Source organism: Podarcis gaigeae (genome assembly GCF_964106915.1).
Source record: "Podarcis gaigeae genome assembly, chromosome: 15".
Taxonomy (NCBI): Eukaryota; Metazoa; Chordata; class Lepidosauria; order Squamata; family Lacertidae; genus Podarcis; species Podarcis gaigeae.
The window spans coordinates 10,141,031-10,164,007 of record NC_139692.1 but is presented as its reverse complement, the minus strand read 5'-3'; the positions used below and the strand labels follow the sequence as shown (position 1 = coordinate 10,164,007).

General features: G+C 46.2%; 1 protein-coding gene across 2 annotated transcripts; it reads right to left on the bottom strand.

Annotated features, from left to right (window-relative positions):
• Positions 1-8,906: 8,906 nt before the first annotated feature.
• On the bottom strand, positions 8,907-22,277 carry PLPBP (pyridoxal phosphate binding protein). Of its 2 annotated transcripts, none has more exons than XM_083713792.1 (8): positions 22,114-22,277; positions 19,377-19,484; positions 18,232-18,267; positions 17,634-17,709; positions 16,530-16,664; positions 14,522-14,664; positions 14,327-14,425; positions 8,907-11,037 (listed from the first exon to the last, which is right to left on the bottom strand). In XM_083713792.1, the coding sequence occupies exons 1-8, from the start codon at positions 22,207-22,209 to the stop codon at positions 10,900-10,902; spliced, it is 831 nt and encodes a 276-aa protein (XP_083569918.1). In that variant the 5' UTR covers positions 22,210-22,277; the 3' UTR covers positions 8,907-10,899. The 2 variants fall into 2 exon arrangements, with proteins under 2 accessions (XP_083569918.1, XP_083569919.1); XM_083713793.1 differs by lacking the exon at positions 8,907-11,037 and adding an exon at positions 13,097-13,207 and having other exon boundaries at positions 14,272-14,425; positions 22,114-22,258.
• Positions 22,278-22,977: the final 700 nt, after the last annotated feature.

Sequence of the window (22,977 nt, the reverse complement as noted above, 5' to 3'; positions counted from 1 at the left end):
CCCAACCAAGTCTTGGCCCCCCTAACAAAAATCCTGCCTACACCCATGTAGAGCCTCCCAGAAGCCTCAAGAGTCCTGGTCAATAGCAGGAGCCAGATTGTGCCCCCTTCCCCTTTGCAACCACAAGGTAACTGGCAGCTGAAGTCAGTGGCGTAGCGTGGGTTGTCAGCACCCGGGGCAAGGCAAGTAATTTGCGCCCCCTAACCCGTGGATTTGTGCCCCCTAACCCGTGGATTTGCCCCCCTAACCCTAACCCCCAGATGTTGCGCCCGGTGCGCCCGGCCCCCCCTGCACCCCCCACGCTACGCCACTGGCTGAAGTCATGTCAGGTAGGAGCCGATGGATGGGGCCAGGCGAGCATCCTCCTTGCTTTGATTCTTTCTGGGAGGCAGGAGGTTGAGCCAAAGGTAGAGGCCAGAGTGTGCCTTCCGATCTCTCTGTGCATAGCAGGGGTGGGGAACCTCAAGCCTTGGGGCCCAATGTGGCCCTCCAGGACCTTATATCCGGCCCTTGCAACTATCCTCATGACACACTGTGAACTTGTCCTGCTCCCCTGCATGTTTTTGCCTGGCTGTTTGTTTTTATTTATTAAATTTACACTCATTGCCCCACCCACTTTTTCCACTGGCCCCACCCACCTGTAGCATGATGGAAGGTTGCCCTGCAGAGAAAGTGGTTCTTGGGATGAAAAAAGCCCCCCACCTTCAAGGGGCTTCAAGGGGGAGCAGTCTATATTTTTTTAAAATAATTTTTTATTGATTTTCCAATTTTATCGACACAACAACACTTAATAATACATACAACAACAGACACACACAAAAAGAAAACATAGGTCCAACTTTCTTAACCTCCTTTTCATAAGCCTCTTTTCTCGGACTTCCCCATACCTTCCCCTTTTTGCATCCTAGTTTCACAATTTTTCAGCAACTCTTTTAGCCAATTAAAATTTAAACTTATTCTCCTTTTCAATATCACATTAAATGAAAAAGAATAAATATAGCTGTAATTATACATCTTCCTTTCCCTTCACACTTTAACACTCCTCAATTTTATAGCGATTTTTAAGATATACTTTAAACTTCTTCCAATCTTCCTCCACAGTTTCTTTCTCCTGGTCGCGGATTCTGCCGGTCATTTCTGCCAGTCCCATAAAGTCGATCACTTTCGCCTGCCATTCTTCCAGCGTGGGTAGCTCTTGTGTCTTCCAATACTTTGCTAGTAGAATCCTTGCTGCCGTTGTGGCGTACATAAAAAAGATCTTGTCCCTCCTTGGCACCAGTTGGCCCACCATACCCAAAAGAAATGCCTCTGGTTTCTTATGAAAAGTACATTTGAGTACTTTCTTAATTTCATTATAAATCATTTCCCAGAAAGCTTTAATCTTCGGGCAGGTCCACCAAAGGTGAAAGAAGGTACCTTCAGTCTCATTACATTTCCAGCATTTATTATTGGGCAAATGATAAATCTTAGCAAGCTTGACTGGGGTCATGTACCACCTATAAATCATTTTCATAATGTTTTCTCTTAAGGCATTACAAGCCGTAAATTTTATACCTGTGGTCCACAACTGTTCCCAGTCAGCGAACATAATGTCATGTCCTAGGTCCTGTGCCCATCTAACCATTGCTGATTTAACAGTTTCATCAATTGTATTCCACTTCAACAGCAAATTATACATAAGGGGGAGCAGTCTATTACACGAACAATCTGAAGTGGTTTGGTGCAAGAGCAAGTTGACCACTTAAGTGCGAATTAAAGCCCAAATTCCTCTTACTGGTGGCCAATAAAAGCAGCTTCCACCTAACTTTGCTAGAGGAAACCCAATAGCCACTGAATAAATGATCTCTCCGCAAAGGCAGACAAGGCTCTCTTGAAATCGGAAGGCACTATAAGCCAGTCTGCTGTTCCAAAGGAATTTCTTCTGTCTCTAATCCAGCAATTGGGAATACTCACCTGCTTCTGCATCCAATGTGTGTGGTGTTCACCTAAGGCATAAACACGCGCTCCCCCCCCCAGCTGACCTTGGATCTGGGGGGGCTTCAAGTTCCTGCTATGTGTAGTCAGAGGGTTCCAAAACATTAGAAATATGGTCACAGCGTGTCTAAGAATCCTGGTAACTCCGGTGGAGAATGTGTGTATGAACTTAGCTTATTTTTTGGTTGCTGTTTTGTTGCTGTTGTTAATATTGTTTTATAGATTATAAAAATGCCGTGTTGGTTTGTTATTCTTAGGGCTTTTGCTTTAATTGTGATGTGATTTCTTTTAGTTGTTGCTTTGCTAACAGTGTTTTATAGATTGTAATTGTTCCACTGATGGCTTGTTAATTTTTCTGTAGGGTTTATGCTGCATTTGTGATGTTCTGTTCTGCTCTACCATGTTACTGTTTGCATGCCGCTTTGGAATTCATTTGAATGAAAGCAGCATAGAAATAGAATAAATCAAATCCATCAATCAAAATGCTATAGTTCTCAGCCCCTTTAACAGATTACAGTTCTCAGGATTCACTGGGGGAAGTTGTGTGCTTTGAGTGCAGCTCGTATTGTATATGCAGCCTGTGTTTCCTCATCCTACACAGGATTAAATACACTGCCGAGGTCCACAGATCCCAGGGAAAATCAGTGGGATCCCCTCCAGATGTTGTTGGATTCCAGCTCTCATCAACTCCAGCCAACATGGTCAGTGGCGTAGCGTGGGTTGTCAGCACCCGGGGCAAGGCAAGTAATTTGCGCCCCTAACCCGTGGATTTGTGCCCCCTAACCCTAATCCCCAGATGTTGCGCCCGGTGCGGCCGGCCCCCCCTGCACCCCCCACGCTACGCCACTGAACATGGTGAAAGATCAGGAGTTAAATTCCTCAGACGTTCTGGAGAGCTATGTGAGCCTTTGGGCCAAGCTACATGTTGTGTCGTCGTACAGCAATGTGAGGGTCTGTTTAAAACTCTGAATAGCAGTCATGGGGAGGGTGTGTGTCAGGATCACAGCCAGAGTGACCTGGGAGGAAGAGCTTAACCCTTCCTCTTGCACCAAGCAAAACTCCCCTTCCCCACCACAGCTGCTATTTGGCACTAGAATGCAGCTGCCTTGGGTATTCAGGGGGCGGCATGGTGTGGGAGGAGACGGTTAAGTCTCATTTTACCCATATGCTGCAGTAGCTGCTATTCAAAAGAATTTCTATACCACCCTTCATTAATAAATAGTTAAGACAGTCCCTGCCCACTCACTTACAATCTAATAGACAACACACAAAAGGAGAAAGAGATGCAGAGAGAGGAGGGGAAAGGAACTTTGGCACCCACTCTTAATCTTGGCGTTTTTAATGCTTCTCCAAGGATTCGGCCACACAGCTGCAAATAAAGCGTTTTAAATGTGTTGCGATGTGCAATATACGAATGTGACACTAGATGGTGACAGTGAGCTATGCCAAATTCAATGTATTTTTCAAAACGTTTTTTTAAAAAATCATTTTCATGGCATTTTGTATACGTGTGTAGATTCCACTCTAGTTTCTTTTTTTTTTTAATAAAATTTTTATTAGGGGTTTTTACAAAATAAAGTACAAAGACAATAAACAACCTTACTTTTATCTCAACAGAGTTTCATAACTTCTTTGGGCTTCCTCACATCTCCCGCTGCCATTTTCATCATCATAGATTTTTTCCATGCAATTTATCATCTAATTTGCAAATTTTATAACCACTTATTTAAATATAGTCCTCTGCAAATTAATTTCTCTTAATCTCACTTTACATCCCATTCCGATCCGATTTTGTGGTGGCCAATTATTTATGATCAAACATCCTACTTAACTTTCCACCAAATCACAATATTTTTGTAAATAAGTCTTAAATTTCCTCCAATCTTCTTCAACCCTCTCTTCTCCCAGGTCTCGAATTCTGCCAGTCATCTCAGCCAGTTGCATATAGTCCATCAGCTGCATCTGCCATTCTTCCAGAGTGGGTAGATCTTGAGTTTTCCACTTCTTGGTGATAAGTATCCTTGCTGCTGCTGTTGCGTACAAAAAGAATGTTCGATCCTTCTTTGGCACCATCTGGCCGACAATGCCCAGGAGGAAGGCCTCTGGTTTCTTAAGGAAGGTATGAGTCTTCAGGGTTCTGAGGTACAGGTACCTGTGGTGGTTCAGGCCCTGAGGGTAGTTCAAGTCCTTTATGAAGGTCCTCTCCGTAGGCAGTCAAAAACTTATCCCTATCTTCCAAAGTTCTAATTTTAATCTTCTTCCCTCTAAAGGTAAAGGATAATCCTTGGGGAAAGTCCCACCTAAAGATGATTGAGTTGCTTCTCAGCAGTTTTACTAAGTCCAAATATTCAGATCTGAGGTCCAACAGCTGTTTAGGAATGTCCTTAAAAATCTCAATTCTTTTGTCCGAAATGTTCAGGGATCTTCCGTAGTGCAGGCCCAAAATCTTGTCCCTTTCCTCCTTTGATCTCAACGTAATCAAACAGTCTCTGGGCTTTTCTCTCTTTGTGAGTCTTCCAAGTCTGAAGGCTGACACAATTTTAAAGTCTTCCTCCTCTAGACCCCAGAACTTGGAGAATTCTTTGGTCAAAAACTCAGCTAGATTACCTTCTTCCACTTCTGGTATCGATCTTATCCTTAAGTTAGTCTCCCTGTTCCGAAGTTCCAACATAGAGAGGTAGGTCTGGTGTTCCCCAACCTGCCTGCTGAGCGGCCTTACTTCTTTTTCCAACTCTCCCACTCTTTGGCTGGTCTCTTCGGCCAGTTTCTGATTTTCACCTGCAGCCTCCTTCAGTTGTCCGATTGCTTGTGCATTCTGTGCAACTTGCCCAGATAATTTGTTTAAAGTTTCTGTATTAAGGTCAATTTTCGCAGTTTGTTGGTCAACTTTCCTGTCCAAAGACTCCAATTTCTCAAGAATTCTCTCTAATACAGAACCAGATCCTCCTGAGGCCATCTCTTCTAGTTGTAATTCCTCAGTTTCTCCCTCCCCTGCCTGTGACAGGGAGGTAGCTTTTTCCTCCGAGGGCAGAGTAGGCACAGATGATCTGCGTGCTTGTGAGGCTGCAGTTAAGGTTGTCAGAGTTGTTTGTCTAGTTCTTAATCCCTTTCTTTTTGCGCCACTCATTCCAAAGTTATCTCGCAGTCAAGGTCAAGCTGAGTTGTTCCCATGAGAAAGCTACGGCCCAGGTGGTAGCAGTCAAACAGAGGGCCGGGAAATAGAAAGTAAAACAATGTTTTTGTTATAAATCCTCAATCCTCTAGGGGGAGCATAAAATGTCCTAAGAAGAAGAGTCCATTCCACATACGAAATCTGAACCAATACTTAGGGATCTTCACAAAAGTAGTTTTAGCAGAGTTGGTTTTAGGTTTGCCACAATATTTCAAGTTGTGCTTACTGGAGTTCCATAATGCAAGAACGTAACCATTCTGAACTCCCTCAGACTGTCTCAAAGTTTAAATAGAATGTATCCAAATTTGCAGTCTGACAGTTCTACTGCTCAGGCAGTTCTGACACCTGGGCTTCTTAAATAAAATTGTAATCCACAAAGAAGAGAGTATATAAGTCCTGATAAAAGTCCAAAAATCAGTTGCTTACAGTCTTTAAAGGGATTAAAAGTAATTTCTGCGGGTGCTCAATCTGAGCTGTCAAAAGTTCTCTCTATGCCTCCACTCCTCCTGCTCTTTGCTTTAAAAGTCAATGGCTGCGGAAGACGGACTTCCTTTTCCTCGTCTCTCCGCTTTCAGCTTATTTTCAATATTTTTAGTCCCAAAATTTAGTAAAGTCCTCAGTTACTCACGGGTTGTTGCGTTTTAGAATCTTGTGTTGCAGGAAGAAAGGTCGGCGCTCACCGGCAACGGCAGCGCGGCTTCGCTCCGCTGAATGCGCATAGACCCACAGCGCCGCTGCCCCCTCTGCGATCCGGAGCCCCTTACGGGGTTCCCTCAACGTTTCGGGGGTTGCTCCTGGCGCCCGCCGGGTCCCGAGACCGCAGGCTTCCGCTGCCTGCGGTTTTCCAGAATGGGTCTCCGCTTCGCCGTAGCGGACGACCCTTTTCCAGCGGAGCTTCCCTCTCCCAGTTAGGAAAGGGCAGCCATTACCGTTCGCGCCGCCTCCGGAAGTCCGATTCCACTCTAGTTTCTTGTACTGGTGCTATGACTAATTCTGCCTCTCGAGGCCTAAAATGGACACGACATGGGAAATGAATTACTGAATCTCTCCACCTTTTTAAACTTCAAAGCAAATGCCAGTTTCCAACATTTAATGCTGCTATGGCCATAGTGCTGTGTGTGCGCACTTAAACCTTTCCCCTTCAAAATAATCTAAAACACTGCCTCCACCAAGTTGCTATTGGCTGGTTGTTGGCACCTGTCTGTCTTGGGAGACAATGCAAGCTAAATTTGACTGGAACCAGGCTAAAACCAGGCTGATGGGGGCAGAAGCACTTCTTTCAGCAGGGGTCTCTTGGCTTAGGAGAGACACTATATGGGTGGGTATTCCAGCACTTTCAAAAGGCAGCCCTTCAAAGCCATGGGTGGGAGAAGCATGTAAACCTTCTCTAGCTGGGACTTTAAAAGAATCTGAGGCTTTTTCTAATCCTTGCTTCTCTTGCAAGGCAGGCATTATCAAGTCCCCAAAGGTCACTTTGGGGCCTGAGGACAGCAAACCTTGTTCCCACTTCTGCTCATTTGCTGCAATATTTCAGAGCTTGTTGTTCTGTGGGCAACCTGGTTATGACATGACGTTCTTTGCATCTTACATTCTGGTTGGAGGCATCAGATGTGGGCTTTTCAAAGCTGAGATTTGAAGAGTAGCTGGGAGTGGATCTTATTACTTCAAGCCACTGGCAGTACAACTAGGACTTCGCACTTTCAGCTTGGCCTGTGGATTATATAACACACTGAAGAAACAGTTCGTTCCACGCATTGGTAACAAAGGGTGCTCTGAAGTCTTGGATTAAAAGAATAACTTGAAGAGTTTTTGCTTTCCATTTGGCCAGCATATGTGAAAAGGCTGGAACAGGAATGTAGTGCAAGGTGAGATATTAATTGCACCTTTACAAGTGCCACCTGTCAAAAAATGTGTTTGTGTTGACTATAAGTCACAATGACCTCCAAAGCAGATGGAAGAATGGATAACTGAGCACTCCCACTTTTGCTGCATATTAAAAGGACAGACTAGGAAGCAAAACGAATGTTACTTTTGAGATGTTACTTTTCGTCCAGCTCCCTTCTCTTCTGTAGCAAGTTCCCACACAAGCCCATCTTTTCCTAACCTAAATGTTGGATCCAATTATCCTTTGGGAAGTTGGGAAACTCTGCCACCTAGTGCCCAGTTTATGAGCGGCTCTGTCCTACTCCCTGAAAGTCTGACAAGACGGGGTGGCTACTCTGTAGTTATCCAGATGTTGTTGGACTCTGCCTTTGGCTGTAGTCAACATGACAAATTGTCAGGGGAGATGGAAGCTGTGGTCCAGGAACATCTGGAGGGTAACAAGCTAGCCACCTTCTTAAGATTATTAGGCTTTACGCACACAAACTGTGTATTTCTTGTTTGAACGTGTTCAGGACTGAGGTGGTGGGACACCATACAAACAGGCATAGGCTAGCAAAAGATGTACCCTTATTTCTATGCTTTTCCGCTAATACAGAGGGAGCCAACGGAGTGCCCTCTGGATTTTGCTGGACCACAACTCCCATCAACCTAAGCTTGTTGGAGAGAGCTACCCTGGCACTAACAACACCCAGGCTGTTTGCAATATTCTTATTTGAATTTGCCGTATTTTTCGCCCTATAGGACGCACTTTTTCCCCTCCCAAAATGAAGGGGAAATGTGTGTGTGTCCTATGGGGCGAATGCAGGCATTCGCTGAAGCCTGGAGAGCGAGGGGGGTCGGTGCGCACCTACCCCTCTCACTCTCCAGGCTTCAGGAAGCTATCCGCAAGCCATAGGAGAGCTGCCTGCACCCCGAAGCCATGCGGATAGCAGCCTGTTCTGGGGGCTGGGGTTGGGGTAAGCTCGGGCTTCCCCCGCCCCAGCCCCGCACCTGGGGGGGGGGAATATTTTTTTTTCTTTATTTCCCCCCCAAAAAAACTAGGTGCGCCCTATGGGGCAAAAAATACGGTATATACCACCCTATACCCAGAGGTCTCAGAGCAGTTTACAGAACAAAAATAAAAAAATAAAACCACAAAATATATAATAAAAAAGAGCAACAACCCAATACCCCCCCCAAACCCCCCACATTTTAAAAGGGCATAGGATGTCAATCAAATCAGCCAAAGGCCTGGTTTAAAAGGAACACTTTTGCCTACTGCCTAAAGGTATATAATGAAGGCGCCAGGCAAACTTCCCTGGGGAGAGCATTCCACAGACAGGGAGCCACTGCAGCAAAGGCCCGTTCTCGTGTTGTACAAGTGTGTCATTCTTCTTATTTCAGCAACACTGAAGACGGGAAGCCGATGTACACTCACCCCCACCAGACTGCTTTCTCCAAAGTGCACCCCACCACTTCCCCTCCCACAATGCTTTGCACTCTCCTTACTGCACATGACCTCATTTGAGAGCAGAACCCTTTCTCTCTTACGCAACCCTCTCTTCTTCATGGGCCTGGTGTAATCGGGCAACTTCTAAGGCCGGCTGCTGACCACTAGAGCCTTCTGCCCCTCCTCGCCAGACCAAATGAACTGGGTCCTGCTGCAAGATGGGTTCCCCAGGGTCCAGTGCAAAAGCAGCCTGGAGAGCATTCAGACCAGAGCAGGGTGGTCCGTTTTAGAACAGCTACATATTTTGAGCTGGACACCCGCCATCCCTCCAGAACAAGAGCTTCTTGGCCTTCAAAGGGCAATAAAATCTGAGCAGCCAAGCACAAACCCACCGGCACTGTTCTTTCCTTCCCCCTTTTGCAATTCACAACACCAAGAACAAAAGAAGAAGAAAAAATAACATCTTTAATAGCTTAGTAACTGGCACAGATGGTACAGTATTTTGATCCACAACTGGTTTTATTTCTTAACACACATGAAAACACTGCACTGCGGAGCTCGGGGCGGGAGGGAAGAGGTTTGGGCTGCATTTAGCACTGCACCTATGTAGTGGGACACTAAGTGGGCTGGGTGTTTGTTCTTTGCAGTTACATTCAGTGTCCAGGGCGAGAAAAACCAAGTCCCACTGCTAGGAGCATAGGAAACTGGCTTATATTAGGTGACACCACTGGTTCAGCTAGCCCACTGGAGCCAAGATTGGCAGCAGCTCCCAAGGGTCTCAGGTATGCTATCCATCCATAACTTGCTTTTGCTTTAACTGGAAACGCCAAGGCTTTAACCTGGCACCTTCTGCATGCCAAGCATGTGTCCTAGCACTGAACTATGGTACCTGAGCCAAAGACACGCTGCTGGAGTAACCCAAAGACACACCAAACTCCCAAGCTATTAGGGAAAAGAGGACCGGGGGGAGGGTATATTTCTACTGGGGACTAAAGTCATTTGTAGCAGCAGACTGGGCCTTGAAGTAGATTGTCAACATGTGAGTTACAAAACAAGATTTCACTGTAAACATTTTCACCGATTGGGGATGCTGCAGAGGAGAGATGAATACTTAGATGAGGTGTTAGTGAAGCAAGAGTGATGGCTGCTTTAAATGAACCTTAAGATATGTATAGTGGGGAAACAATTCATTACTTTCTGCCACTTGGGACCCAGCATCTGAGATAAAGATGCTTTGCATTAAAATTTGGGAGTTCACCATTTGCCCAGGGTAACCGTGTCTTCACACATGTGCTACTTGCAGGCTCGCTGCTCAAGCTGTCCAGCCACACCCACGCCCAGACGAGTGTGTGAATGTCTGCCTGGAGTTAAGGTTGAGTTTGGCCTTCTGTCCGAGACTGCTCTACTCTGCAGTATTGCCTTTCCTCCAGGGCAGGTGGGGTTTAGGGAGTGTGGGAAGGGGGGGGGCATTTCAAGGAACTTTCCAGGCACAACAGCCTCTCGGTCTCCCACGTGAGGTAGGTCAGCCCCGTTTTTCTCATATAGGGGACACAGGCACAGTATGGTTAAGTGACTTGGCCAAGATCACACAGCAAGTCAGCAGCAGAGTCAGGGAATTTCCCGGCTTTGGCTAGCAGAACATACTGCTTTTACCTAGCAGAGCTACTCCAACCATCAATTTTCCAGAGGAGAGGGGCGGGGGGAAGGGACATTTTATAATGTGTGAGAGAAAGCGATATGCAGTCGACTATCAAAACTCGTAGCAGCAGTCTTCGGAGGATGAATACAACCTAAAAAAAGAGAAATCTTCCCAACCTGTGGCTCAAAAGCTGCCAGTCGCTTAAGCTTGCAAGTGCACCCTGACTCATCTCTTTCCACAGTGTAACAAGCAGCAAACCGCCCATGCTGAACAGGTGCTTTTTAGTGTCATTAAAGGGTCTAAGACCTTGACCTCTGATAGGATGCGTGGTGGTACACAACACAGCAGTTTACCCATAAAGCATGTCAGTGGGATGGTGGAGGGGGGCTTAGTCAATGGAGCATGGCCATGGCACCCCCGCAAAGAGGGGTTTCCACCTCAGGGAAACCAAGTTTCCGATTAGAAATGTGTAATGTTCACAGCTGGAAATGTTTCCTGCCCAGACCTAGTAGGGCTTAAGTCAGCTGGTTATCCAGAGCAGCTATCTAAAGTCACTTCAGCTAAGGTACCAAAAGTCACTTGTCAATCACTGGTGCTCCATTTGCTGGTTTTTTTTAGAAAAATTCAATCTCTATGGATATACAATATTAAAATTACATGTGACGAAGTGCCTGCGACACCCTCTGATTACCTGATGGTGTCCCACAGCTGTCAGCCCAAAGGGAAAGTCAAGTGCATAGTAAGGTCTATCAGAAAGGATTCCCCTCCCTCCATGGAAGGAATCGCTAGGACCTTCTCCTGTTAGTGCTCCTTCACTGTCAAGTTCTCCAGCTGGCCTTTAATCTCCCTCGGGGCTTTGTCGCTGGAAGGTTTGTTGGGGTAGTCTCGCTCTCCGAAGATGGTGCTTCCGATCCGAACATTTGTCGACCCAACTTCAATCTGCAAAGCAGCAAAAAAAAAAAGCAGGAGAAAGATCACGGGTGCTTTGGAAGCTGGAACTTTGATATGAAAGGCCTTGGCTGTCCCATTTGTAAATTAGTAAACAAACCAACCCCTGTATTGCAAAATATGAGTAAGCAATATCAAAAGCAACACGATGGCCAGAAACAATTACAATGTGAAAAACTTTATGGAATAATTCAAAACATCAAAACTAACAAACTGAAGTGTCTGAAAGTCCTTAAATGAATCACGGTGCCAGACTTTACCCGGCGGAGAGCAAGCTGTGAAGCTTTGTATAATCAGCAAATGTCCAATTCTGATGTCCAACTCTGAACTCTGCTGAACAGCGTTTCCGGATAACAACTACTGTTTCACTGAATTCTTCATCAGCCAATTAGTTCAACACTCATAAGTAGAAAGATATGTAATTTCTTCATTAACCGTTCTTTTTTCAGGTAGATATAATATACATGAGAATGAAAAATACTCTGGAACAGTGCTCATGCGATTATGTAGTCCCTGTTCCAGAGTATTTTTCATTCATATATGTATATATAGACCCAAGAGACCGATTTATAAAACCCGTTTACGAATGGAGCACATCTGAATAGGGTGGAAAGGGTGAAACGGCTGCTGAGCGACACCAACGACTTTCTTACTTATAAAGTAGCACTCTATGCGCTGGCAGCTAAGAAGATCAGGATGAAGGAACTAGACAAAATAGCGATCAACTGCAAAGGGGATTCGGATATTTAATTTGGCACACCTTACCTGAGAATCTTCTGCTATTCTATTCTATTTAATGCAACAAATAGTTTTAGTAGCCGTGACCATGATTTTATTGTATGCCTGTGCCTGATGATTTTTATGGTTATTGTTGTTCTTTTTTCTTGTTTTTTTCTTTTTGTTCTCCTTCTGAATGATGCCATGGCCTATGGCTGGTGCAATAAAAAGTTTAATTGGAATTGGACATAATGGGTTGATGGCAGGATATTGGCTCCTTTTGGAGCTGGATGTTGCATGGGGAGAAATAACACGTGAAGATACTCTGTGGGGTCCTAAAGAGCTGCTGTTTCCCCCCTCCCTTAGTGCCTTTTTCCTGCTTCTGTTTCCCTTTCTAGTCCCTGGAATCTTTGTAGTGTATCCAGGGTGGATTTATTTTGATTTAAATCACTAGTCAGTAAGACTTGATTTTAATCTTTTTTTTTTTTTTACAAAAAGACTCATTATTGCTGGTATAATCTTAATATTTACAACAAATTCACACTTTTGTGAACTGCAAAAACAAGCATCTGTGATAATACAGTGGGTACAATCCAATAGTTTTGCTAAGAAGGAACAGATCTTGCCATGAAAAAAGAAGGGAGAAATGTTGTAAATAAATGGGGAGGAAGGACACAAGGCGAAGATGGGGAAAGGAGGAGATGTCAAAGGCTTGGAAGAAAAGGTAAGAGTTCAAGCCAACTGCAAGGAGGAAGAAGTGGGAAAAATTGGGAGGCAGAGCATCCCAGAGAAAGGGACAGTGGGAAAGAAAGGCTGTCTGCACACCATACATTGAAAGCACCTGGTTCCCCCAAAGAATCCTGGGAACTGTAGTTTGTTATGGGTGTAGGGAATGGGGGCTCTGCTATGAGGTAAACTACAGTTTCCAGGATTCCTGATGGCAAGGTTAGGTGCTGAATGTATGGTGTGTAAACACTCAAAGACTCGGAAGTGTGAAATAGGTGAAGCTTAGCCAGGACAAAAGTAAAAGCACAGTGGAGATCATGAGAGCAGATAAAGAGAACAAAATGAAGAGAGAAGAACCTTTCATTGGATGAAGGGATTTAAATACAAGAAGTAGCAGCTTCTGTTGGGTCTGGTGAGAAAACAGAAGCCCGGCAAGGGAGAGCAATGGAAGAGAAATGATGGCAAAGAGAGACACGTGCAGCATACTTATCAGTGCAACCCTGACTATGTCTACTCAGACGTTACGTCCTATTGAACTTAATGGGGCTCACTGCCAAGTCCATGGGTTTATGACGCTGCCTATGAGAAGCAGGGAAGCTGTCCACATGGGAAAACCAAGATTTACTCAAATGTTCCAGCATGAGCTTGGTTGCTCACTCAGAGGGCCAGACACTCTGCTAGGAGGGAGGGAGAGAGGAAGAAGTGGAAGGAGAAAGGCCTAATAATAATAATAATAATAATAATAATAATAATTTATTATTTATACCCCGCCCATCTGGCTGGGCCTCCCCAGCCACTCTGGGCGGCTTCCATAAAAACCAAAAATACAGTAAAATATCACACGTTAAAAACTTCCCTGAACAGGGCTGCCTTAAGATGTCTTCTGAATGTAAGGTAGGTGTTTATCGCTTTGACATCTGCTGGAAGGGCGTTCCACAGGGTGGGCGCCACTACCGAGAAGGCCCTCTGCCTGGTTCCCTGTAGCTTCGCTTCTCGCAATGAGGGAACCGCCAGAAGGCCCTCGACGCTGGACCTCAGCGTCTGGGCAGAATGATGGGGGTGGAGATGCTCCTTCAGGTATACTGGGCCGAGGCCGTTTAGGGCTTTAAAGGTCAGCACCAACACTTTGAATTGTGCTCGGAAACATACTGGGAGCCAATGTAGGTCTTTCAAGACCGGTGTTATATGGTCTCGGCGGCCGCTCCCAGTCACCAGTCTAGCTGCCGCATTCTGGATTAGTTGTAGTTTCCGAGTCACCTTCAAAGGTAGCCCCACGTAGAGTGCATTGCAGTAGTCCAAGCGGGAGATAACCAGAGCATGCACCACTCTGGCAAGACAGTCCGCAGGCAGATAGGGTCTCAGCCTACGTACCAGATGGAGCTGGTAAACAGCTGTCCTGGACACAGATTTGACCTGTGCCTCCATGGACAGCTGTGAGTCCAAAATGACTCCCAGGCTGCGCACCTGGTCCTTCAGGGTCACAATTACCCCATTCAGGACCAGGGAATCCTCCACACCTGCCCGCCTCCTGTCCCCCAGAAACAGTACTTCTGTCTTGTCAGGATTCAACCTCAATCTGTTAGCTGCCATCCACCCTCCAACCACCTCCAGGCACTCACACAGGACCTTCACTGCCCTCACTGGTTCTGATTTAAAAGAGAGGTAGAGCTGGGTATCATCTGCATACTGATGAACACCCAGCCCAAACCTCCTGATGATCTCTCCCAGCGGCTGCATGTAAATGTTGAAAAGCATGGGGGAGAGGACAGAACCCTGAGGCACCCCATGATTAGAAACTGCAGACAAAGAGAAAATAAAAGGCAATAGACTGACTTACTGCATGCTGGAAGTCTGTAGACATCCCCATGCTCAGCTCAACTTTTTCAATGGGGAGATTGAGCTTGTCGCACAACTCCTCACGCAAGGATATCAACATCTGCAGGGGAGGGAAGACAATGCAATTGAACTTGGCCCTCTCCTTCCTTAAAAGACAAGCTTTGCATATGAGTATTTCCCCCCAGATCAGGAATACCTGGAAGTCAGGGTTGGGCCCCTTACTGAGGTCATGCCCAAAACTGCCAATTGTCATTAAGCCCACAAATTCCAGGCTGGGACACTTCTGGAGGATGTGGGCCACTGTTGTTACTGTTTCTCCAGGCGGCAGCCCATGTTTACCTTTAAAAAGAAAAGCTTATTTGTTAATCATAGCATTTTAAGAGTTGGGAGGGACCACGAGAGTCATCTAGTCCAACCCCCTGCAATGCAGGAATGTTCTGCACAATATGGGGCTCGAACCCACAACCCCGAGATTAAGAGTCCCATGCTCTACCAACTGAGCTATCCTGCCTTGTTATACATTGCATTTTTATTGCAATCTCTGGGGGAGGACCATGGCTCAGTGGCAGTGCCTCTGCTTGGCATGCAGAAGGTCCCTGGTTCAGCCCCTGGCATCTCCAAGCAGGGCTGGGAATATCCTCTGTCTGTAATCCTTGAAAGCCACTGCCAGTCATTAATAATAATAATAATAATAATAATAATAATAATAATAATAATAATAATAATAATAATTTTTATTTTTACCCTGCCCTCCCCAGCCAAGGCCAGGCTCAGGGCGGCTAACAAGCAATAATAAAAACAAGCTGAATGAAAACAACTTAAAAACAACATTAAAATACAACATTAAAATATTGAAACATTAAAATATTAAAATGTAGCCTCATCACAGGAGGAGAAAGGAAAAGAAAAAAGAAAGAGAGGGAGGGAATCAAATTGGCTCCAAGCCAAAGGCCAGGCGGAACAACTCTGTCTTACAGGCCCTGTGGAAAGAAATCAGATCCTGCAGGGCCCTGGTCTCATGTGGCAGAGCATTCCACCAGTCCGGAGCCAGTGTTGAAAAGGCCCTGGCTCTGGTTGAAGCCAATCTAACTTCCTTAGGGCCCGGGACCACCAGGGTGTTGCTATTTATGGACCTTGAGGCTCTCCGTGGGGCATACCGGGAGAGACGGTCCCGTAGGTACGAGGGTCCTAGGCCGTGGAGGGCTTTAAAGGTCAAAAGCAGCACCTTAAATCTGACCCTGTACTCCACCGGGAGCCAGTGCAGCTGGAAAAGCACTGGGTGAATATGCTCCCATGGCAGAGACCCCGTGAGGAGCCTCGCTGCAGCATTCTGCACCCGCTGGAGTTTCTGGGACAGCTTCAAGGGCAGCCCCACGGAGAGCCAATTACAGTAGTCAAGCCTGGAGGTGACCGTTGCATGGATCACTGTGGCAGGGGCGATACTGAGCTAGATACACCAAGGGTGTGAATCAATACAAGGTTCCTCCAAAGTTCAATCCAACCCTCTGTTCCTCCAAGGAACTCAGGTGATGTATATATAGTTCTTCCTCCCTGACCCTTCTGTCCTTACAACCACCCTATGAGGTAGGTTAGGCTCAGAAAAACCGATTGGCTTGTTGGTCATTCAAGCAGCTTCATGGTGAATTTGCACCTGTGTCTCCTCTGTTTTAGTCCAACTCTATACAGTCATACCTCATGTTACGTTTGCTTCATGTTACGTTTTTTCAGGTTGTGTCCCGTGACAACCCGGAAGTACTGGAAAGGGTTACTTCCAGGTTTCGCCACTTGCGTGCAAGCGCTAAATTGCGCCGTGCACCTGTGCAGATACGGCACTTCGGGTTGCGTGCTTTTCATGTTGCGAACGGGCCTCCGGAACGGATCCCATTCGCAACCAGAGGTACACACTATACCTTGCTGCCTCCCAGTGGTGAAGGCAGCCTTGCTAGGAAGAATCAGGGATCCCAACTGCTCCAAGAGCCAAGTGCATTCAGCTGCCTGTGCACAGGATTCCTTTTCCGGATGTCCTGCAAGGCACGCAGAAGCCTCAAAGAGCCCAACATCACCCTTCCACGCATTCACATGTCATACTTGTGTGCGCATGAAGGAGGATCATACAAAGAAAGTGCTGGTCTTTAAAAGAAGGCTGAAATGCAAGCCTGAACCTTTGGCATGTGAGAGGGGAGAACAACATCAAATCTACTTACTGTCTTCCCCACTGGTGTTCACTTGCACCATGATCTTTAGCTTCTCCAAAGACCCCTTCTTCTGCCAAGACCCGTTCACTCTGTCCGCCAGTTTTAGGGAATCCACCGTTTCCAGCATAAATAGGTTAGGTACCGCTAGACGACGTTTAAAGAAGAATCTGAGCAAATATCCATTGCAGAAAGCATCCCAGTTTCATTCAATTTCAGAGTGCACAGTATGAGCTGTACTGCCAAGTTAGGGACCCTCGCATAAACTGTACGTTCTCTACCTGAGTAGCAGAATGCTCCCTGCACCATAAAGCTATATCAGGCAGTATCCCAACACTGGTGAAGGGAGACAGCTGGCCCTGCTTTTGGATGACTGGTTGAACAACAAGGCCTTTTGCTCCTTTCCGGTTTCTAGATTATTAATCACCTCTTAACTAATGTTTTCAAAATGTATAATGCAAAACAACATCTTAGAACGGGGAAGAGAGAACAGAAACCGTCTTGTCCTAAGCCAAGCAGGAGAAAAGGGGCCTTTGCCCACGGCACATACAAAAAGCAAAAAAAATAGCAAAAATAGAAGCTGGTCTCTCAGTCACCTTCTGCCTGATCTTATGAATTAACTAAATAGGTTTATCAATTGAAGGACCAGACATACGAGACACCATTGAAGATTACCACATTGCATTCAGATCCATTAACAGAGTTGTGTAAAATTACAACTCAGGAGGATGCAAGTACAGCTGACCTACTGAAAACTAAGCTAAATCTTATGAAATGGCCATGACTGTGAAACTTAATTAAAACAATAATAATAATAGCATGCCACATAGTCCAAGTCCATGCTTGCTAACAGCAGCAGCCCCTAAGTCCTGGGAAAAATAAATCCCTCCAAGCCCCAATTTCAATTTTTGGAGAAATCACTGGTTCTGTGTCCTGCACTGTGCAAATTAACTGCATCTCAAAATCAGGATCTCCTTAAGTCAGAGCTGGTAACAGTAGTGCATTCACTGAAGTGAGCACATTACAACCCTCCTCCCAAAGTACACAAAGGATTTATTGTTGTCTCCCTGCCCCCCCCCCACCCCAAAAGTGAGCACAAAAAGAAATTATTATTACCAATGAGTTTGTTGACATTGTTTTTCTGTAGGTGGCCTATGAAATGCCATTTAATCTCTGGACACGAAGAAAGAATCTGAGAACAGAAGCAAGTGAGTAGAATTTGAAATTCATTTTCATGCTAGGCATCCATAGAACACTTGCAAGTGAAGGATGATTTCACTTTTATTTATTTATAACTCAATTTTCAAGGCAAAAAGCCGTCATAAAGTGGCTCATAATAAAGACAAAGGATGGTCCCTGTGTAAGAAGAGAGGGGCAAATCTCATCCAAGGTCCCTCAAATGTTAAAATTATTTTGATGGCAGTTAACACACTTAGTAGCAGTTTGCTGTCAGTGTAAATAACCTCTGCTGGGACAGATTCAGCATATAGGCTGCCATCTGTGCTTGAAAATTATTTCAAATGACTGGGGTTCCGCAACAAAAAGAAGCATCTTGGCCAAGATTATCTGCTATTTATACATAAAGAACTGAACAGCTACAGAAAGGCAAACAGAGATTCTTCTCTGAACATGAGCTTACTAGTCAATTTTCTGAAACAAGCCTCTGCCAACTTGACAGAATGAGGATTTTATCTAGCACACAAAATGAACTTACTCTGGAGTCTGATGCCTTTTCTAGAAGTTCTTGGACCTGTAGAAAGTTAAGACATGGATTAAATTTTGCCAGGCTTGCTTTGCCTTACCTCTAACTCAACCACCTTGACTTACAAGTGCCTCTGTTCACATGCAATGCTAAACACCATGGTTTATTGCAGAGGTGGGAAAGAGACAGCTGTCCACATACTGCTGGACTCCATTAGTCCTAGTCAACATGGCCACTAGTCCAGGAAAATGGGAGTTGTAGTCCAACAGCATCTGGACAGCCACAGCTTCTCCATCCTTGGTTTAATGCAACATGGACTAAGGACAACATTCCTCCCCTATCCTCCTCCCCTGTGACCAGGAGGAAGACTTTTGCCACGCTTAGTTTCACAGTAAAAGAATGATGACTCAGTGGTGCATTCAAACAAGGGCTCCTGGTTTAAAACAATGACAGTTTCATAATCAAAGGCTGGAGGCTGATTTGCTATAAAACTCACCAGAGTTAATCTTAAAGAAGGATTCCCAGTTCAAACATTAACACTAAGCCAAGTTTTTTTTTTTAAAAGTAAAACTAATCTTAGCAGAAGTCCTTCCAAGCTGCAAAGGAGTTAGGGAGGAAGGAGGAAGGAAGAGATGTCAAACCATGGGTGAACATTACAAGCAAATGTGCATGGCATTAAGACACTGAGTTCCAATTATGCCTCAACAGAAGGCAAAAGGGTTAATGCGCAGCGTTTTACAAGAGAGGCAATATCCATTTGTAAAACTGCTAATAGAGACTATTCTTGAGTACAAAGTCATGCGTCAGATTGCCAACTGCTCCCACAGTTATTCTGTCCAAGAAACTGCTTCAAACCACATTGATGCCCCTGTATCCAACATTAGTGCAATTATTTCCCCATGTATGAAGAGTCTGATGGATCAGACCACTTAGCCCAGCACCCTGCTCTCAGAGCGGCCAACCTGAGGCCTATGAGAAGCCTGAAAGCGTGACCTGAGAGCAGCAGCCTTCTCTCCATTTGCGAATCTTTTAAAGCCACTTAAGTTGTCTCTGTAACGTTTACTCCCCAGCTATGCCACACTTCTCCAGGGTGATGCGGGCCTTATTTCCTTCTGGTCCTGAAACCCAAACAATGCGAAAACAGAGAGGACACTCACGTAGTTTTCTCCAAAGCTGCGCTGCCCATGGTTGTAGGCCTCAATCACCATTTCCGCTGGCTTCGTTTTACTGACAGCTACAAGGCGAGGCTGTATAGCAGGCAATCCCTGTATTTGCAAAGAAAGAAATGGTCAGTGGCCAAGTGCACATGGGGATGCTCTCAACTCTGTGACTGGAACATGGGAACTATTTATCACAGGCCAACAGGCACTGATAAGAGATTTCATGTTATCTCATATCGATCTTGAACTTTGTTTTTTAATGGAGACAAGTTCACATGTTCTGTTTTGAGTTAACGTGGGGAAAACACAAAGGTTCCTAAAAATTAACAGACACGTTATAGCATAAGCTTCCATGGATTAATAGTTCACTTCATTGAATACTGAAGTGAGAGGGAGGAAAAATGTTTTAAAATGAGGCTAAATGAGTATGAAATGCAATAAGTATTGACTATGACAACGCAACACAAAGCTTAAAACAAGCCAAATGAACATCCACAACATCAGCAACCGGCAACAACACATCCATTTGTGAATCTGCCCTAAGCTGGGCTTCCGACTTCAATTATTTTATTTGTAATAAATTCCATTAGAGTACTTTGAATGCAATCCCATAGCTGCTGCCCTGGGAGGCCCCACTGAACTTAACAGCATTTACTTTTCACGGTTCTTAAGGCATGTTGGCTCTGACTTAATGATTCAAAGAGATCCCGAGTCTTGCTTTGTGAACATACAGCAGCCCCATCCACAGTTACCTGGAAGTAAGTCCAACTGTATTCAGTGGTGATTAATCCCTAGGTAAAGGTAAAGGTACCCCTGCCCGTACGGGCCAGTCTTGACAGACTCTGGGGTTGTGCGCCCATCTCACTCAAGAGGCCAGGGGCCAGCGCTGTCCGGAGACACTTCCGGGTCACGTGGCCAGCGTGACATCGCTGCTCTGGCGAGCCAGAGCCGCACACGGAAACGCCGTTTACCTTCCCGCTGGTAAGCGGTCCCTATTTATCTACTTGCACCCGGAGGTGCTTTCGAACTGCTAGGTTGGCAGGCGCTGGGACCGAGCAGCGGGAGCGCACCCCGCCGCAGGGATTCGAACCGCCGACCTTTCGATCGGCAAGTCCTAGGCGCTGAGGCTTTAACCCACAGCGCCACCTGCGTCCCAGGATTAAGTAGGATTAATCCCTACTTAATTGCTTATAGGAATTTCTGGGATGAGGGCAGATACAGAACAGGTCAGGGCTCCTGCACACTGAGCAGCTGTGTATAAGAGGGAATTTAGCAGGTATAGCTTGCTATGCATCAAGTCCCTCTTCTGCACATCTACTGAAAGGTACAGGAGTCCTGTCCTCTCCTCTGCATCCCACCACTTTAGCAGGACTCTATAGGGGACACAGCAGCTCAATGGCAGGGCAGCTTTTTCACCTGCAAAGCCCCTGGGCTCATTCCCCAGCATCTCCAGGCGGGGCAAGGAATGTGGAGTGCTGCTGCCAGTCAATCAATTCCATTCAATTCACTGTCTATGGTCAAAGGTCTTCACAAGGAACAACAGAGGGCAAAAAGCAAGGAATTCTTCTATGAGCCTGCAGCGTGAGTCTATGATTCACAGCATAAAATTGCCAGACATTAACGTAACACTGCCAGAGCAGATTTGGCTACCAGATGTGTCATTTGCAGGTGTTTTTGCTTAAGAGTTCAACCATCACTTCCAAGGGGGATCAATCTGACACCTGATGGAGAACATAATTGTTGTAGTAATTCTACTGTCTCAAATATAGAATAAATTTTGATAATTGCACAAGGTAAACATACATACATAGGTATATAAACCACATGTGTAAAATAGTACAGGACAGCAATCCAAAAGTCATCTTGGGACTCCTAAATATTTCCTCTGCCTCCTTAATCCTCCTTGCCTGAGAACTCAGATAGCAATCAGAAGAAATTCCTGAAGGGATCCCTCTCCTATATCTATGAACCTCCTTTGCATTAATTGTCATTGTTTGCCCAGATGCTCTGCATTGAGGGATGTTCTGCACTGACAGGCATCCTGATTGTCTTATCAAATGCTAATATTTTGTGTAAACTGTGTCTGGAACTATGAGAAACTTGCTAAATCCTCAGGAATATCACACCTTGGCCTGCCTGAGCCACAGTAACCCCACCTTAGGTGGGATGTAATTTCTGACTGTTTGTAGAAGGGACTGTCCTCCTTCTCCACGCCAAAACCTATCTCTTAAAAGAGATATTTCTTCTTGGTTCTGGGTCTCTCTTGCCTCCTTGCTAGGAGGGGAGGGAACTCTGTTGCAACAGAAAAATATGAAGCCAACCACCCCTCTTTTTCTAGATCACAATCAACATTCATCGTGCATGATATCCACGACCTCCCTGCATGCCTTCCCGTTCCCTGTGTGCTACCCCCAGGCGTCCCCCCTCTATGTATGCCTTTGCTGAAAAGGCCCTGCGCAAGGGAGGGGGCCTGCTGCTGCCAGTCAGTGCAGGAAACACTAGGTTAGGTGGACCCAAATTCTGATTTGGTATAAGGCAGCTGGCTATGCTCCTAAAAAAGGGGGGGGGGCAAATCCGGTAATAAGTTATTCACGTTAAAAGATACACAGGCTATTAATAACAGCAGCAGCGAGCAGCGATCCGCAGGCCACGCCAGGTCTCTCCCACCCGCCGCCTCCAGAGCAGGAACCGCCCGGCCGGCCGCCGCCGCGCTCCCCGCCCTCCCGCCTCGCACCTTGGGCCTGCTGGCCGCCGCCTGCTGCACCCGCTCCTGGACTGCCCTGAGCGCCGGTCCCAGGCCTTCCCCGGCAGCCATCCCGGCTCTCCACATTCCCCAGCCGCGCCGCGGATCTTGGGCCGGGCTTCCGCCACACACGCAGCCGTCTCGTAGGCAGCCAATCGCCATTCCAAGCCCTGCTCGGCTGGCCAATGAGAGTCGGAGGTGGGGCTCGGAGGAGGCGGGCTCAGGCCTGCGGGCTGGGCTCGGCCCTCGGCCATTTTGGAGAGGTCGGGGACCCGCAGCTCAGGGCGGCGGAGGGAAAAGCCGCTGCGGGGGAAGGGAAGCGGAGGGGAAGCTTTTCTCTCTCAGCGCATGCGCGGGAGGCGCCGCTGGCGCTGTGATCGCAGCAGTGAATGCTTCCCAAGAGGAGGGGGTGTTTTTTCGAGCAGGAATTCCAGAGGCGTCATGGATCAGTCCAGAACAGAACTCCAAAGGAAGGAATCTTTGGAATTCGTTACCTGCAGCGCCGTGCACGCACTGGCAGCTGTTTCTGAACCCCCTCACAGGGCTGTTGTGAAAATCTGCATCGCACCAGCTAGTAGGAATACCACTGTCCAGGGATGAAACCCTCCCACCAGGATACTCCATTCCATCCCCTCTTCATTCTTCTTCTCATGAAACCCCACCAGGATACTCCATTCCACCCCCTCTCCATTATTCTTTTCATGAATCCTCACCAGGATACTCCATTCCATCCCCTCTCCATTATTCTTTTCATGAATCCTCACCAGGATACTCCATTCCATCCCCTCTCCATTATTCTTTTCATGAAACCTCACCAGGATACTCCATTCCATCCCCTCTCCATTATTCTTTTCA